The sequence below is a fragment of the Emys orbicularis genome (genome assembly GCF_028017835.1).
Source record: "Emys orbicularis isolate rEmyOrb1 chromosome 21 unlocalized genomic scaffold, rEmyOrb1.hap1 SUPER_21_unloc_3, whole genome shotgun sequence".
Taxonomy (NCBI): domain Eukaryota; kingdom Metazoa; phylum Chordata; order Testudines; family Emydidae; genus Emys; species Emys orbicularis.
This window is the reverse complement of record NW_027045157.1, coordinates 77,433-93,085: the sequence shown is the minus strand read 5'-3', so window position 1 is coordinate 93,085 and position 15,653 is coordinate 77,433. Positions and strand designations below refer to the sequence as shown.

The 15,653-nt window shown below is 64.7% G+C and overlaps 1 protein-coding gene across 1 annotated transcript; it reads right to left on the bottom strand.

Annotated features, from left to right (window-relative positions):
• Window positions 1-981: 981 nt before the first annotated feature.
• HDAC6 (histone deacetylase 6) lies at window positions 982-14,765 on the bottom strand. Its single transcript, XM_065423108.1, is given in 28 exon segments — window positions 982-1,190; window positions 2,227-2,355; window positions 2,496-2,642; window positions 3,242-3,322; window positions 3,448-3,488; window positions 3,491-3,640; window positions 4,183-4,357; window positions 6,164-6,313; window positions 6,569-6,761; window positions 7,027-7,095; window positions 7,416-7,549; window positions 7,922-8,090; window positions 8,426-8,554; window positions 8,963-9,110; window positions 9,399-9,466; window positions 9,547-9,653; window positions 9,815-9,904; window positions 10,085-10,144; window positions 10,330-10,395; window positions 10,547-10,673; window positions 11,000-11,068; window positions 11,188-11,292; window positions 11,958-12,055; window positions 12,343-12,439; window positions 12,651-12,691; window positions 12,861-12,945; window positions 14,343-14,431; window positions 14,706-14,765. Coding segments are annotated over 28 exon segments (2,931 nt in total). The 5' UTR covers window positions 14,751-14,765; the 3' UTR covers window positions 982-1,121.
• Window positions 14,766-15,653: the final 888 nt, after the last annotated feature.

The following is a 15,653-nucleotide window of genomic DNA, read 5'->3' as shown; positions in this document are numbered from 1 at the left end:
TACCAGGACAGCGTTCTCATTAGCCAGAAGTACGATGAAGGGGTGCGGGTGGGAACGACGTTCGCTGCTAGAATTACTGGTGTGGTGAAGGTTAGGAACAAGCTTGTGATTTTCCCTTTGTCACCAACTCCGAGCTGCGCCCGCGCCCCATAAGCACTGAAAAGCGTTTCCTAGTTACTCGGCACCGCTGTGTTTGTGGCGGCGGGTTCGGGGAGCTGCTGGGGGCTCTGTTAAAGTGACGCCCGTAGGACTTGTCCTGCTCTGGCCGTAGGCCCCCGGGACGAGACGGCACCTTGCTGGGGGCGAGGGGTCTGCGGGTGGCACTCCCAGCCGGGCCTAACGCACAGGCGAGCAGCGATTAAAGGGGGCACAACAGCACACGCGTCATGAACCTTGTATTGCAGTAATCAACCCGAAAAGCAAAGACAGCGAGCGCCTGTCGTCCGCCCGGGGCAGGTGCCCCCTCGAGGGGAAAGGCTCATATCCCATCCCACATCGCATTGTGTCCATGGATCCTGGCCCCCAGCCCACTTCTTGTAGGTCCTACACTAACAAAAACGGAGGGCCGTGTTCCTCTGGTCCTGCCGGCCATCTGGAGTTTGGCAGAGCACACGCCAGGATTTATAAAGGAGCCTTTATCTTGCACCTGATCCACAGAGTCAGCCCCCACCCCCCCTTGGGGAGAGCCCAGGGGCTGTTAATGCAGCTGGTCCCAGGTTTATCGGGGGGGGGGGGTGTAGAAATGGATGACACCCCCCCCCCAAACCTGTGATCCTCACTGCCTGCTGGGGGAGTGGGGGATGGGCTGGAGCAGAAGGCAGCTTGTCTCATGCCTGGGGGGGGTGGAGATCAAGGGGGCTAGCCCTAGAGGATGTTGTGGGGGGTGTGGGGATGGGAGCAGCCATCCCCAGTGAATGCAGTGGGTGGGATGGAACCGACCCCCCAGTGGATGGGGGGGGGGGGGGGGGGGGGGGGGGGGGGGGGGGGGAGAAAGAGTCCTTCCTCGCTGCTGGTGAGTTGTTTGGCACAGCTGTAGCCCTTTAAGAGAGTGGGTTGGTCCATCATGGCGGGAGCGGGGGGAGGGGGGATCTGAACACCCCCCCCTTCCTGTGGCGCAGGGCTCAGAGCCCAGTGGCCGGGTCCTCCCCGAACTTCATGCGGTGAGCCAGGGCCTTGGCTGGCAGCAGGGTCTGGGGCAGAGAGAACGGAGGTCAGAATGGAATGGGCTGGCCTGCCCCACCGCCCTGGACAATGGAACCGCCTACCCCCCCCCCCCCCACAGCAATAATGGACTGTCTCAGCCCCCATTGCATACGCCCCCCACTCTCCGGAGAGAATGGAACAGTCCCTGCAAGCGCGCACAAGCACCCCCCCTGCACACACCCATTGCCCACTGCTACATAAGGGAAGGTGCTGCCCCAGGAACTAACCCCCCCCCCAATAGTATCTCCCACCCTAAGGCATGACACAGCCAGGGAGAATGGATCATCCCAGCCAGCAGTAATCCCCCCCCCCCCCCCGCAGTCAGCAGAGAATGGACTCAGCCAACGGCCTGCAGATGGGGGACCCTAGCGACCAGACCAGTGACGGAGAAGCCCAGCCCAGAGTGGCAGTCACCTCCTGCTGTAATGGAATGTTCCTTCCCCCCCCCCCCAACATGAAATATGTCCCATGCAGAGTATACTCCTCCTGGCACCACAATGGACCATCCCACCCCTGGAATCACATTAGCACTGGCGAGAAGGGATTGGTGCACTCCCCCGTTGCCAGAGAATGGGACGGTCCAATTCCTTCAACACAATGGAATGCCCCACCCAGGAAATTACCCTCCCATGGGGGGGCGGGGGGGGGGGCACACATGGCATCAGATCATTCTATTATCTTATGCAGTGGGGGGGGGGTTACTCCTGGGGGCTGGAATATTCCATTACAGCAGGGGTGGAGGTGGGTCAGGTGTGTGACTTGCTCATGAGGGATGTTCCATTATAGCAATGGGACGGGGGAATGTTATTCCCAAAGTTGGGACTTTCCATTATGGCAACGAAGGCAGGGGGAGGAACATCCCAGCCTCAAGAATTAACCCATTCAGCCCCAGCCAATCAGCAACCGCCCCCCCCCCATCTGACACCTGCCCCCACCCCTCATATAGGCAGGGGTAGAGGGGGAACCCTGACCAGCCTGGAGGGGGGGCTGTGTCATGTGACCATGCAGGGAGGCGTGGCTTACTGGGTGATGGACGTATGATTGACAGGTGTAGCACCAGACCGACAGGTCGGCGTAACTCAGCACCAGGGGGTGGCGGGAAACGGAGCCATGAGCCAGCATGTGCTGATTGACGTAACGCCCGCAGAGCACCTGGGGAGAGAAAGGGTTAACGGCCACGTGGGCTGCGGGTCGAGAGTGAGGGGCACCGGCAGGGCTGGGGAGGGTGGGGGGCAGGGCTGGGCTGGGCTGGCAGGGGGTTGCGGGGTCGGGAGTGAGGGGCACCGTCTCACCCGGTAACAGTCCAGGCAGACCCAGTTCTCGCCCTGGCTGCCGCATTCCTCACACGGCGCCAGCACGTCCAGCCCGGCCGGGGGAAGGGGCTGGAGAGAGTCCAGGTGGGGGCACCAAGGCAGAGGGGTCACGGCGTAGAGCATCCCCTGCAGAGACACGAGGGAGACAAGGATCAAACCCAGGCGTCCGGGCTCCCAGCCCCCCCGTGCTCTAACCCACCAGCCCCCACTCCCCTCCCAGAGCGGGGAGAGAACCCAGGCGTCCGGGGCTCCCAGCCCCCTGCTCTAACCCACCAGCCCCCACTCCCCTCCCAGAGCCGGGGAGAGAACCCAGGAGTCCTGGCACCCAGCCCCCCCTGCTCTAACCCACCAGCCCCCACTCCCCTCCCAGAGCCAGGAAGAGAACCCAGGAGTCCCGGCTCCCAGCCCCCTACTCTAACCACCAGCCCCCACTCCCCTCCCAGAGCCAGGGAGAGAACCCAGGCTCCCAGACCCCCTGCTCTAACCCACCAGCCCCCCTCCCCTCCCCGAGCTGAGGAGAGAACCCAGGCGTCCTGGCCCCCAGCGCAGCAGCAAATGGGAGCATTCATGGGGGGGGGGGGGGCTGGCTGGGAAATGGGGGGGGGTACAGAGGGAAGCAGAGACTCAGGCGAGGAGGGTGGGGGCGCAGGGAGGGCCCAGCCGGGGGGTGGGAAGCACCGAGGATTAAGGAACAGGAGGGGGGGGTGATCACGTCAGGGCCTCACCGTGTCTGCGAACTCCACCTCCAGGCTGACGGAGGGGGAGGGGAGCAGGGCGGCTGCTTCGTCCAGGAGGCTGGGGGGGTCCTGGGAGAGAAAAGACCCGTGAGCTGAGACCACCCCCCATCCCCAGGCTACTCCCATCCCCCACCCCAGGGCATCCAGTGCAGACCAACCCACCCCCCTTTAATAGATCCCCTCCCCCGCCCTACCTCTGATGCAGCTGCAGCTGGAGGCTCCTCCCCTCCAGGGAAGCCCCGCCCAGCAGGGTGGAGTCAGGGCTCAGCTGGGCTCCCAGCCTCAGGATGTCATCAGCCAAGCCCTCGGAGGGATCCTCTGGTGGGGAGTCCTCCCGGATGGGGCCTGGCTGCCCGGATCGGGGCCTTGAGTCCTCCCGGATCGGCACTGCGGGAGATGGAGATTACGTAGCGCGGCAGCAGGGGGCAGGGCCGGGCGCTGGGCAGGGGGCGCTCTCCCCCGGCAGACAGGGTTCGGTGCTGGAGGGGGGCCACGCTGGGGGGGGCTCGGCGCTGGGGGTGAGGGGCTCAGTGCTGGGGGTGGGGGCCGCGCTGTGAGGGGCTCAGCGCTGGGGGGGGTGCTGGGGGTGGGGGCCGCGCTGTGAGGGGCTCAGCGCTGGGGGGGTGCTGTGTGGCCACGCTATGAGGGGCTCGGTGCTGGGGGGGGCTCGGCACTGGAGAGGGCACTGGGGGGGGGGGTGGCGCGGGCGCACTTACCATCCAGTCGCAGGCAGGCCCAGTATCTGCGGTGCTCGGCGCTGGGGGTGAGGGGCTTGGTGCTGTGGGGGGCTTGGCGCTGGCAGGGGGGAGGGGGTGAACTTACTGTCCAGCTGCAGGCAGGCCCAGGATCTGCGGTGCTCGGCGCTGTGGGGGGGCTCAGCGCTGGGGGTGGGGGGCTCGGCGCTGGCAGGGGGGAGGGGGTGCACTTACCGTCCAGTTGGAGGCAGGCCCAGTATCTGCGGTGCTCGGCGCTCGCCCGGGCCAGCGAGTGCAGGGCACTGGGGTGTGGAGCTCGCAGGCGCCCCAGCTCGGGCAGCGGGTCCCCCAGCAGGGTCCGGGTGCACATGGTCATGGACTCGGAGATCGACACCAAGTTGTAGCCTCCCTGAAGAGGGGAGAAGAGAGCTGGGTTTGGGGGCGTCCGTCTGTCCAGCCCCACCAAGAGCCACCGGGCCGTGTCCCCGGGCACATCCCCGCCCTGCCCGGAGCTGGCCTGGCGTCTCCCGGCCCTCAATCGCGACCGGGAGCCACCGACGTCAGGGGCGAATTGCTTGGAACTGGCTGGCAAAACAGGCGGCAGGAAAACCCAGCTCGGCCAAGAACAGGGACTCGGCAGGTCGCCGCGGGGCGCCCAGCACGGGCTGGGATCAGCCCAACGTCGCCCGGCCCGGCACCGGCAGCACCTCCCTGCCTGGCGTCTCGTCGGCTCAGCCCAGGCCAGACACAGCTCCCGGCCATACAGAGAGGAGAAAACCGCGTATTCAACACGGGATCACTTAGCGAGTCCTGTTCAATAAATACTTATTAAAGTGGATATTTACTATTAAATTATAGCACATAGCTAACTACCTTATTAATAAATTTAATATATAATGTTAAATCACATTAAATTTAACTTATCTATAATATACAGTAACAATAGTAACGTTAAACATTCTATTGTTATTTCATACATCGTAGTTTTTCTATTTACTATAAAATATACATAGTAAATGTATTACAAATCTGGAACGGATACTAACTTTAACAGAGCTATCTTGTTTAGTACACAATATATAATTCAGCGGTTATATTGTTTTATTCAGTATATATTATATATTCGCTAAAATGATATAGTACAATTTATCTTTACTACAATTAATATTAGATCTCTATTTAATATACAATCAGTATTAGACATAACGATTTCATGTATCTCACCACATTCTATAATCACAGATTTAATAGACTCAATCACATATGTATTTAATATATTATATCTTAAAAATAAGACCGTAAAATTGATATTTAATACATTATTAAAATAGAGATTTATATACTTTATAGTAAATAAAATATATTTAATATTAAGTATATTAAGTATCTAGGATATATTAAATTTATTATTGTTCAAGTTTATTGCAAAGAAAAATTCTTTTAATTATCATTTTGTTCACGTTTAAATATAATAAAAGGATTTATCAAATACGTAATATTAGATTATTAATCATAACATTCAATATTAGATAGATTGTAATAATTATATTAATACATTTTATGACTGTTAAGGCTATATTGTATATTAACCATAGATCACAGTCAATGATATGTTAAAGAAGATTCTAATTCAGATGAAATGACACAGGTTAATAGTATCTGAAAGCCACGGAGCAGCAGCAGCAGTTGAATCAATAATAAAATGATTGAGGCAAATATTAAATGTCACGTCCGTCAGCCGCACGCCCGGGCTGGGGTTCAGCTGTTTTGCCCCGGACGGGGTTTGCTTTCCCCGGGACCCCGGAAATTTCAGATTTTCCTCCCGTTTCGGAGCCAGGTTTCCCCTCCCCGGGAGAGTTGGTCGTTTCCCGCAGACTTGGCTCCCCCAGCACCTTAGCGCCTCGGGACGTCCCTGGAGGCTTTGGGGGAATTGGCACCAGCAGGCGGCTGGGTGAAGTGTTAACCGAGCGCCCGGGCCCGGGCCCCGCTGGAGTTAACACCCCCCAGCCAGTGTGGCCCGGCATCCGTCCGCCCTGTTTAGCTCTGGGCTTTCCCCCATTCCCCGCCCCCCTGAGCCAGCCAGTCCCTGCCCTGGGTCGGGTGGGAGCCGGCACCCCCCAGAGGGGACAGGCCCCGCCCCACTCCCAGACCCCCTCAGCCAGCCGGCGCCCCCCAGAGGGGACAGGCCCCTGCCCCACTCCCTGCCCCCACGTACCTCCAGTACCAGCACGACCCGGCCCCCTGCCAGCCCCAGCAGGAGGTGGGTCATGTGGGCGTAGCCCTCGGGGCTCACCAGGCAGCCCCCCAGCGGGTCCCCGCGGGCGGCATCGAACCCGGCCGACACCAGAACCAGCTCTGGGGCGAACTGCAGAGAGAGAATGAGAAGCTGAGACCCCCCAGCCCCTGCCGGCGGACCCAGGCATCCGGGCTCAGCCCCCCACCCCCACCCGCAGCACCCAACCCCCCAGCCCCTGCCGGCGGACCCAGGCATCCGGGCTCAGCCCCCCACCCCCACCCTTACCACCCGACCCCCCAGCCCCTGCCAGCGGACCTAGGCATCCGGGCTCCCCCATCCCCTCCCCTGCCGGCGCTGGCAGAAAACCCAGGCATCCGGGCGCACCTGGTAGGCGACGGGCAGCACCAGGCGGTGGAAGGCGGCCAGGTACTCGGCGTCACCCATGCGGGGGCCGTTCCAGGGCACGTTGAGGGTGAAGCCGCGGCCCGGCCCCTCCCCCACCCGGTCAGCGTCGGCGTCCTCAGAGGTGGGGAAGAAGGTGCCGTGGTCGTAACGGTGCAGAGAGACGTACAGCACGCTGGGGGGGCGGGGGGGGGGGGTTAGTCCCGCTCGGACCCTGTCCCCCAGCCCCTCCCCCACCTGCATCGCCCTGGCCACTCCCCTCCCCCACCTGCATTGCTGCCCCATCACCACCCCTCCCCTACCTGCATCGTCACCTGCTGCCGCCCCTCCCCCACATGCATCGGCCCCGCAGCCACCCCACTGCCCCCGTCACCGCCCCGCTGACCCCATCACCTCCCCACTCCACCCCCCAGCAGCCCCCCCACCAGAGGACAAGGTACCTCGGATCTTCCTCAAACATGTGCTGGGTACCATTGCCATGGTGAACATCCCAGTCCAGGATCATCACCCTGACAACGACGAGAAGGGATGATGAGGATGGAACCCAGGAGTCCTGGCTCCCAGCCCCCCCTGCTCTAACCACCAGCCCCCACTCCCCTCCCAGAGCCGGGGAGAGAACCCAGGAGTCCGAGCTCCCAGCCCCGCCCCCCCACTCTAACCCACCAGCCCCCAACTCCCCTCCCAGAGCTGGGGAGACAACCCAGGAGTCCTGGCTCCCAGCCCCCCTTGCTCTAACCACCAGCCCCCACTCCCCTCCCAGAGCCAGGGAGAGAACCCAGGCATCCTGACCCCCCGCCCCCCAGCAGTGTAACCACCAGCCCCCGCTCACCTCATGGGCCGTCCCGCCAGGCGCTGCGCGAACCGAGCTGCCAGGGCGACCGAATTGAAGAAGCAGAAGCCACAGGCTCTGTCGGACTCGGCGTGATGCCCGGGGGGCCGGACAATGGCCACGGCGTTCTGCACCTAGAGCCGGGCACAGAGCACACGGGGGGGGTGAGACGGTGCCGAGATGCAGCCACCTCTGGGGCGGGGCAGCTGGGGAACAGCCGCACAGAACAGCGCCCGGCGAGCCCTCCCCAAGTGGACAGGTGCAGCCACCTCTGGGGAAGGACCCTCTGGAACGAGAAGTGAAGTCTCATCTCCAAGTGAAGACACAAGGAGACGGAACGAAAACCTCTTAATGAGGATTTGGCCTGAACGCCGGGGTTCACATTCTGAGTCTTGGGGGGGCAAAGGGAGGGGGAAAGGGCAGGGGAGAATGTGCCCCCTGGTACCCCCCCTCCCAGTGCCTGGCCCCGACTGCCAGGGGAGAGCCCCCAGCCCCGCTCCCCTCACCTCGCCCTCCAGCACGGCTCGCACGGCGTTGAAGGCAGAGCCGGCCGCCAGCCGGGCGCACTCGTAGGAACTGGCGCAGATGTAGATGGAGTTGTACTGGTCCCCCTGGCGGTGCAGCTCCCGCGGCTTCATGCCGGCCGTGGCCTTCACCGTCTGCACGTACGCCGGGCTGCGAGGCAGGCAGAGAACCCAGGAGTCCGGGCGCCCAGCCCCCCCTCCCGGAGACAGGGAGAGAACCCAGGAGTCCGGGCGCCCAGCCCCCCCTCCCGGAGACAGGGAGAGAACCCAGGTGTCTGGGCTCCCAGCCCCCCCTGCTCTAACCACCAGCCCCCCCTCCCGGAGACAGGGAGAGAACCCAGGAGTCCGGGCGCCCAGCCCCCCCTCCCGGAGACAGGGAGAGAACCCAGGCGTCCGGGCTCCCAGCCCCCCCTGCTCTAACCACCAGCCCCCCCTCCCGGAGACAGAGAGAGAACCCAGGCGTCCGGGCTGCCCCTCCCCCATTACCTGTGGCACATTCTCAGCTCCTCTTCGTCAGCGCTGCGGGCCGGGATGCGGCGGCATCGCTCCGTGAGCCGGAGCTCCCCGTGGCGCTGGAAAATGCGGGACACCCGCTGGGGCAGCTCCGGGTGCTGGCTGTGGGGCGGGGGGAAGGGAAAGACTCAGAGCCCGGACGCCTGGCTCCCAGACCCCACTCCCCTCCCAGAGCCGGGAGAGAACCCAGGAGTCCTGGCTCCCAGCTCCCCCTGCTCTAACCCACCAGCCCCCCACTCCCCTCCCAGAGCCGGGAGAGAACCCAGGAGTCCTGGCTCCCAGCCCCCCCCCCGCTCTAACCCACCAGCCCCCACTCCCCTCCCAGAGCCGGGGAGAGAACCCAGGAGTCCTGGCTCCCAGCCCCCCCTGCTCTAACCACCAGCCCCCAGCCCCCTCCCAGAGCCGGGGAGAGAACCCAGGAGTCCTGGCTCCCAGCCCCCCCTGCTCTAACCCACCAGCCCCCAGTCCCCTCCCAGAGCCGGGGAGAGAACCCAGGCGTCCGGGCCATACCTGTCCCACATGTTGTAATGCTCCGTCATGCGTTCGTCATACACCAGGCCGGTGCGGGCAGCCGGGAGGGGTCGTGGCACCTCACGGGGATCTGGGAGGGTCGTGGGGGCTGGCTCCTCTTCCACATCCTCTGGGGGGGTGTCGGCCTCTGGGGAGGGGAGGGGGGAGGGGGAGATCAGAGCCAATCCCCTGAGCTATGGGGGGTGATATCAAATCGGGGGGCCCAGTGGGAGTTTGAGGGCAGGGTATAGCAGGGGGATGGGGTTGTGGGGCTCCTGGCTGTGGAGTCGGAAGCTAGGGGGCCAGGGGACCCCCAAAGAGGTTGTGGGGGCAGGAGAGGGTACCCCAGGGGGCTGGGATGGGGCATCTCAGAGGAGCTGAGGGACCCTGGAGGGGCTGGGGGCGAGCAGGGGGCCCCCCGGGGGCCGGGACTCACCCCCTCTCCGCAGGCTCCGCCAGTATTTCTCGTGGATCGCGAGCGTCCTGGACACGGAGCTCAGAGCGCTGGGGAAGGGGAGCAGCCCGGAGTCAGTGGGGTGCAAACGTGGGGCCGCCCCACCCCCACCCGCTCGGACCCCGCTCACCTGCGACAGGGGGCAACAGGCGGCTCCAGCTGGGGACAGGGGTCCCCCAGGAGGGTCCTCAGGGCCGCACAGACCCCCTCGCCCAGGGAGGTCAGATTGTAGCCACCCTGGGGAGGGGGGGAAAACAGGTCAACACCACCCCCGGCCCTGAGCTGCAGCCACCTCTGGGGCGGGGTGGCTGGGGAACAGCCACATATAACGCCGCCCGGGGCTGAGCTACAGTCAGTTCTAGGGGGGAGCCTGCGCCGTGGGTCAGCTCCACACTCACCTCCAAAGACAGCAGCACCTTGCCTCCCGCCAGGGCCATGAGCAGATGAGTCAGGTGCGCGAAGCACGCGGCCGACGCAGCCATCTCGCCCTAGGCGCAGAGGCAAAGGTCAGTTTGCCAGGCTCCCTCCCCGCCCCACTGTGGGGCCCCCCACCCAGCCCCCTAGACTGGCCGCTGCCCTTTGAAACGAGCCCCAGGCCCCCTGCCTAGCCCCTGGGGCGCCCCCTGCGGGCAGCGCTGCGAAACGCGGCGGATTGGGGGGGCACTTACCTTGGGGTCCCCGAGCACAGAGTCGAACCCGGCGGCCACCAGAACCAGCTGGGGTTGGAACTGAGAAGAGAACAGAGGAGATCGCAGCCCGGACCCAGCACGCCCCGGATCACGGCCAGCGCCCCCCAGAGGGGACGGGGCCTGCCCCATTCCCACCCCCTGAGTCAGCCCCCTGCCTTGGGGCAGATGGGAGCCGGTGCCCCCTAGAGGGGACAGGCCCCTGCCCCTTTCCTGCTCCCACATACCTCAAAGGCCACTGGCAGTAAGACGTGTAAAAAGGCAGCGAGATAATCCCCGTCCCTCATTCCCACCTAGATGGAGAGACGCAGACCAGTTAGATGGGTCTGTGGGAGGTCAAATGCAGCCACTTCTGGGGTGGGGTGGCTGGGGAACGGCCGCACATAACGCCGCCCAGGGACGGCTCGCCCCCCACGCAGCCCCCGCCCCGGGCAGGGCACCTACCGCGTTCCACGGCACGTTAATGTTGAATCCCTCTCCGCGGCCCTGCCCCACGGCGGGGCTGTCGGAAGCCGGAAGGTGGGGCCAGAACCTCCCCTGCTCGTAGCGATGGACGGAGAAATAGAGAACGCTGCAGAGAGAGGGGGCAGACGGGGGGCAGTGACTGGTGCCCCTCACTCCCGACCCGCAGCCCCCTGTCCCCCCCAGGTCTGCCGGTGCCCCTCACTCCCAACCTGCAGTCCATGCTGCCCGGCCCTGGCCCCTCCCAGCCCTGCCGGCGCCCCTCACTCCGGAGCCGCAGCCCCTGCCCCCCCCCAGCCCTGCCGGTGCCCCTCACTCCCGAGCCGCAGCCCCCTGCCCCCCCCCCCCGAGCCCTGCCGGCGCCCCTCACTCCCGACTCGCAGCCCCTGCTAGCCCAGCCCTGGGTTCCCCTGGCTCCAAGCGCCTGGGACCGACCTGGGATCCTCCTCGAAGAGGAACTGGGTGCCCTGCCCATGGTGAACGTCCCAGTCGACGATCAGGACTCTGGAAGGAAACGAGACTCTCGTGACGGGGGTTGCTCATTAGTGGGACTCAGCACCAGCCCCCCCGGGCCACGGACACCCTGGCTCTAGGCCCCCCTGCTCTAACCACCAGTCCCTCACCGTTCCACTCCCAGTTTTTGCCGGGCGTATCTGGCCCCGATGGCCAGGTGGTTGAACATGCAGTAACCATCCATCTTATCTCGGTGGGCGTGGTGTCCTGGCGGCCTGGAACGGAGACAAATGGGGTTAGCGGAAGGCTCGCTCGATGCTGACATGCAGCCACTTCTGGGGCGGGGCAGCTGGGGAACAGCCGCACATAACGCCGCACAGGTACGGCTCGCCCAGCGCGGAGATGCAGCTGTTCTCCGGCTGCCCTGCCCCAGAGGTGGCTGCAGCTCGGTGCCGTCCTGTTAAATCTAGCTCATGTTGCGAGCCAGATCTTGGCACATACTGCCTGGGTGGTTTTTCGCATGGAGAAGGAGAAAGATGAAGACTGGGGAGGGACCCCGGCTAAAACCCTCGTAACCCAGCGCGGCCTGGGGCAGTTCTAGTAGGTGGGGGGCGGAGAATGTGAATGGCTCATCTAGGGACTGGGGAATGGGGGGGGTTCTGGGCTGGCCGAGACGGGAGGGGGATTGGGATTAAGGCGGATTTGAGGACTGGGGGGCAGGTCTGAGCCCCGGGGCAGCTGAGATCAGGGACAAAGGACCAAGCAGAGACTAGCCCAGGGGTCGGCCGCCTTTCCGAAGTGCTGGGCCGAGTCTGCATTTACGAGAATTCAAACCAGGCAACACAATTGAGGATCCGGGAATCAACCACTCTCGGTGATTGGCCTCTGCCGAGAGGGAGGAGCCCTCAGGCCCCCCCCCCCGCCAGCCCCCCCTTCCTACCGGACCAACGCCAGCCCGTTGCGCAGCTCCCCGCTCTGCACCTTCTCCAGCAGCCGCAGGACGCAGCCGCCAGCCAGCCGGGCGCCGCGGTACGAACCCTGGGGCAGGAGACACGGAGAGCGGGGCTGGGACCCAGAGACAACCCCCCCATAGACAGCGCTGGGGGCCTGTCCGCCAGCCCCTCCCAGAGCCGGGAGAACCCAGGAATCTGGGCCCCCAGCCCCCCCGCTCTAACCACCAGCCCCTGCTCCCCTCCCAGAGTCAGGAGAACCCAGGAGTCCTGGCTCTCCCCCCCCCCCCCCGCTCTTACCACTAGACCCCACTCCCCTGCCAGGGACAGGACCCAGGCGTCCGGGCCTCCCCTTGCTGGCCGGCAGGTGCTCACCGGGTGCAGGAAGACGGAGTCGTACGTCTCCGACAGGGCCCTGAGCTCCTGCTCGCTCATCTGCTCCGTCGACTTCATCAGCTCCACGTACTCCTGGCTGAGAGAGAGCGCTCCTCACTCCCGACCTGCAGCCCCCTGCCCCCCCAGTCCTGCCGGCGCCCCTCACTCCCGACCACAGCCCCCTGCCCCCCCCAGCCCTGCCGGCACCCCTCACTCCCAACCCGCAGCCCCCCTCCCCGCCGGTGCCCCTAACTCCCGACCCGCAGCCCCTGCTAGCCCAGCCCCAGGGTCCTCCCTTCCATGAATACCTGTGGGCTAGCAGAATCTCTTCCTCGGTAGCCAGCCGGGCCTGTGAGGAAAGGAAGGAATTGTAGCCGGAACTCGCAAACCACTAAAGGGGAGACTGCGGGGGAGGGTAGAAGCAGCTGGTCTCTGACCCCTCCCGCCCACGGGGAAAGGGTCCCGGTACTGGGGATGGAACCCAGGAGTCCTGGCGCCCAGACCCTCCCCCGTCTCACCTCCACCGGGACGCAGCGCTCCCATAGGCCGCATTGCAGCAACTTTCCCTTGACGGCCGCGAGTCTCTCCGGGCGCTCGGGGAAGCTGGGAATGAAATGACAAAGGGGGAGAAGATGGATTGGGGCAGGGGGGCAGGGGCTGCGGGTCGGGAGTGAGGGGCACCGGCAGGGCTTGGGGGGGGCAGGGCTGGGCTAGTGGGGGCTGCGGGTTGGGAGTGAGGGGCACCGGCAGGGCCGGGCTAGTGGGGGCTGCGGGTCGGGAGTGAGGGGCACCGGCAGGGCTGAGGGGGGCAGGGCTGGGCTAGTGCGGGCTGCGGGTCGGGAGTGAGGGGCACCGGCAGGGCTGAGGGGGGGCAGGGCTGGGCTGGCAGGGGCTGCGGGTCGGGAGTGAGGGGCACCGGCAGTGCTGGGGGGGGCAGGGCTGGGCTAGCAGGGGGTGGGGTGTTTTATCTCCTCCAATTAGGACTTTAACCCCCCAGGCTAAGAGTTGGGGGATTGGGATTAGAGTCAGATTACGGAGGCGGATCAGGAGTAAGGATGGCGAGGCGATTACAGAGAAAGGGGTGGAACAGGATTAAGGATGGCGAGGCGATTACAGAGAAAGGGGTGGCTCAGGATTAAGGATGGTGAGACGATTACAGAGAAGGGGTGGCTCAGGAGTAAGGATGGCGAGGCGATTACAGAGAAAGGGGGTGGCTCAGGATTAAGGATGGCGAGACGATTACAGAGAAGGGGTGGAACAGGAGTAAGGATGGTGAGGCGATTACAGAGAAGGGGTGGAACAGGAGTAAGGATGGTGAGGCGATTACAGAGAAAGGGGTGGAACAGGATTAAGGATGGCGAGGCGATTACAGAGAAAGGGGTGGCTCAGGATTAAGGATGGCGAGACGATTACAGAGAAGGGGTGGCTCAGGGGTGGCTCAGGAGTAAGGATGGTGAGGCGATTACAGAGAAAGGGGCGGAACAGGGTTAAGGATGGTGAGGCGATTACAGAGAAAGGGGTGGAACAGGGTTAAGGATGGTGAGGTGATTACAGAGAAAGGGGTGGAACAGGGTTAAGGATGGTGAGGTGATTACAAAGAAAGGGTGGAACAGGAGTAAGGCTGGCAAGGTGATTTACAGAAAGGGTGGAACAAGAGTAAGGCTGGCGAGGCGATTACAGAGAAAGGGGCGGAACAGGGTTAAGGATGGTGAGGCGATTACAGAGAAAGGGTGGAACAGGAGTAAGGCTGGCGAGGCGATTACAGAGAAAGGGGTGGAACAGGGTTAAGGATGGCGAGGCGATTACAGAGAAAGGGGTGGAACAGGGTTAAGGATGGCGAGGCGATTACAGATGAGCGGAAGGATGAGGTCCAGAGATTGAGACGGGGAATTGGGGGGGGGGGGGGGGCTGTGGCTCCCACAGGTGTTTTCGGGATCTGCCCCCGGAGGGACGGCCAATACAGCCGGACCAGGGGGATCTGGGACCCGCCCCCCGGGTACCTGTCGTCCCACAGGCAGTGGAACTCCGTGAGCCGCTCGTCAAAGGCCAGACCTGTCCCCACGGGCACCGCCGCCTCCACGCTCAGATCCTGGGGCAGGAGAAAACACAGTGAACCCAGGCATCCGGGCACCCACCCCCGGCACTACAACTCATCCACCAGCCCCTCCTCCCCTCCCAGAGCCGGGAGAGAACCCAGGAGTCCGAGCTCCCAGCCCCCCCTCCCTGCTCTAACCACCAGCCCCCACTCCCCTCCCAGAGCCAGGGAGTCCTGGCTCCCAGCCCCCCCTGCCCTAACCCACTTAACCCCACCCCCCGTCCCAGACCCAGGGACAGAACCCAGGCGTTCCGGGTGTCCCACCTACCAGGCGCTGCAACCTCGATTCCAGCTCCTCTGCATCTTTGTTCATCCTCTGGGCTCGGCCGCGGCGTTTGGTTTCGGGGAGCCCGGGGCTGCGACGGGGCTGGGGGCCCCTCCGGCCACCCCGCTTCTGGAGGGAACACATGGGGCAAAGAGAAGGAAAAAAAGGTGGGGGGGGTTACACAGACATCCCCATCCCCCCATGGACAATAGCCCCCAACACCCCACCCTTAGCCACTGCCAGGCATGCCGCCCTCTCCCACCAAGAAACGGCCCCCATTCCCTACAGCCCCACCCCCATAGCCAAGGGCCACACCCACTCAGGGCCCCGCCCCCATGGACAAGAGCCCCGCCCCCAACCAGACTAACCATGGCCACGTGCGCTGAGGGGGTGGGTTACTTTACCACTGGGAGGGGGGAGCTGGGTCCTTCCTCCCCCGAGGAGACCCCTGAGGGCGTCGCCATCGCTGGGCAGGTCTGGGGGAGGCAGGAGGCAAAGAGCGTTAAAGCTGGATCAGAGCCGCCCCCAATCCCGGCTGGGCGGGGGGGCTGCGGGTCGGGAGTGGGGGGGCACCGGCGGGGGGGGGGCTGCGGGTCGGGAGGGGGGGGGAACGGGCGGGGGGGGCTGCGGGACGGGAGTGGGGGGGAACGGGGGGGCTTGCGGGTCGGGAGGGGGCACCGGCCGGGCGGGGGGGGGGCTGCGGGTCGGGAGGGGGGGGGGGGCGCCGGGCGGGGGGGGCTGCGGGTCGGGAGGGGGGGGCGCCGGGCGCGGGGGGGCTGCGGGTTGGGAGGGGGGAACGGGGGTGCTGCGGGTCGGGAGGGGGCACCGGCCGGGGGGGGCTGCGGGTCGGGAGGGGGGGGCGCCGGGCGGGGGGGGGGGCTGCGGGTCGGGGGGGGGGCACCGGCCGGGCGCGGGGGGGCTGCGGTTGGGAGGGGGGGGGCGCCGGGCGGG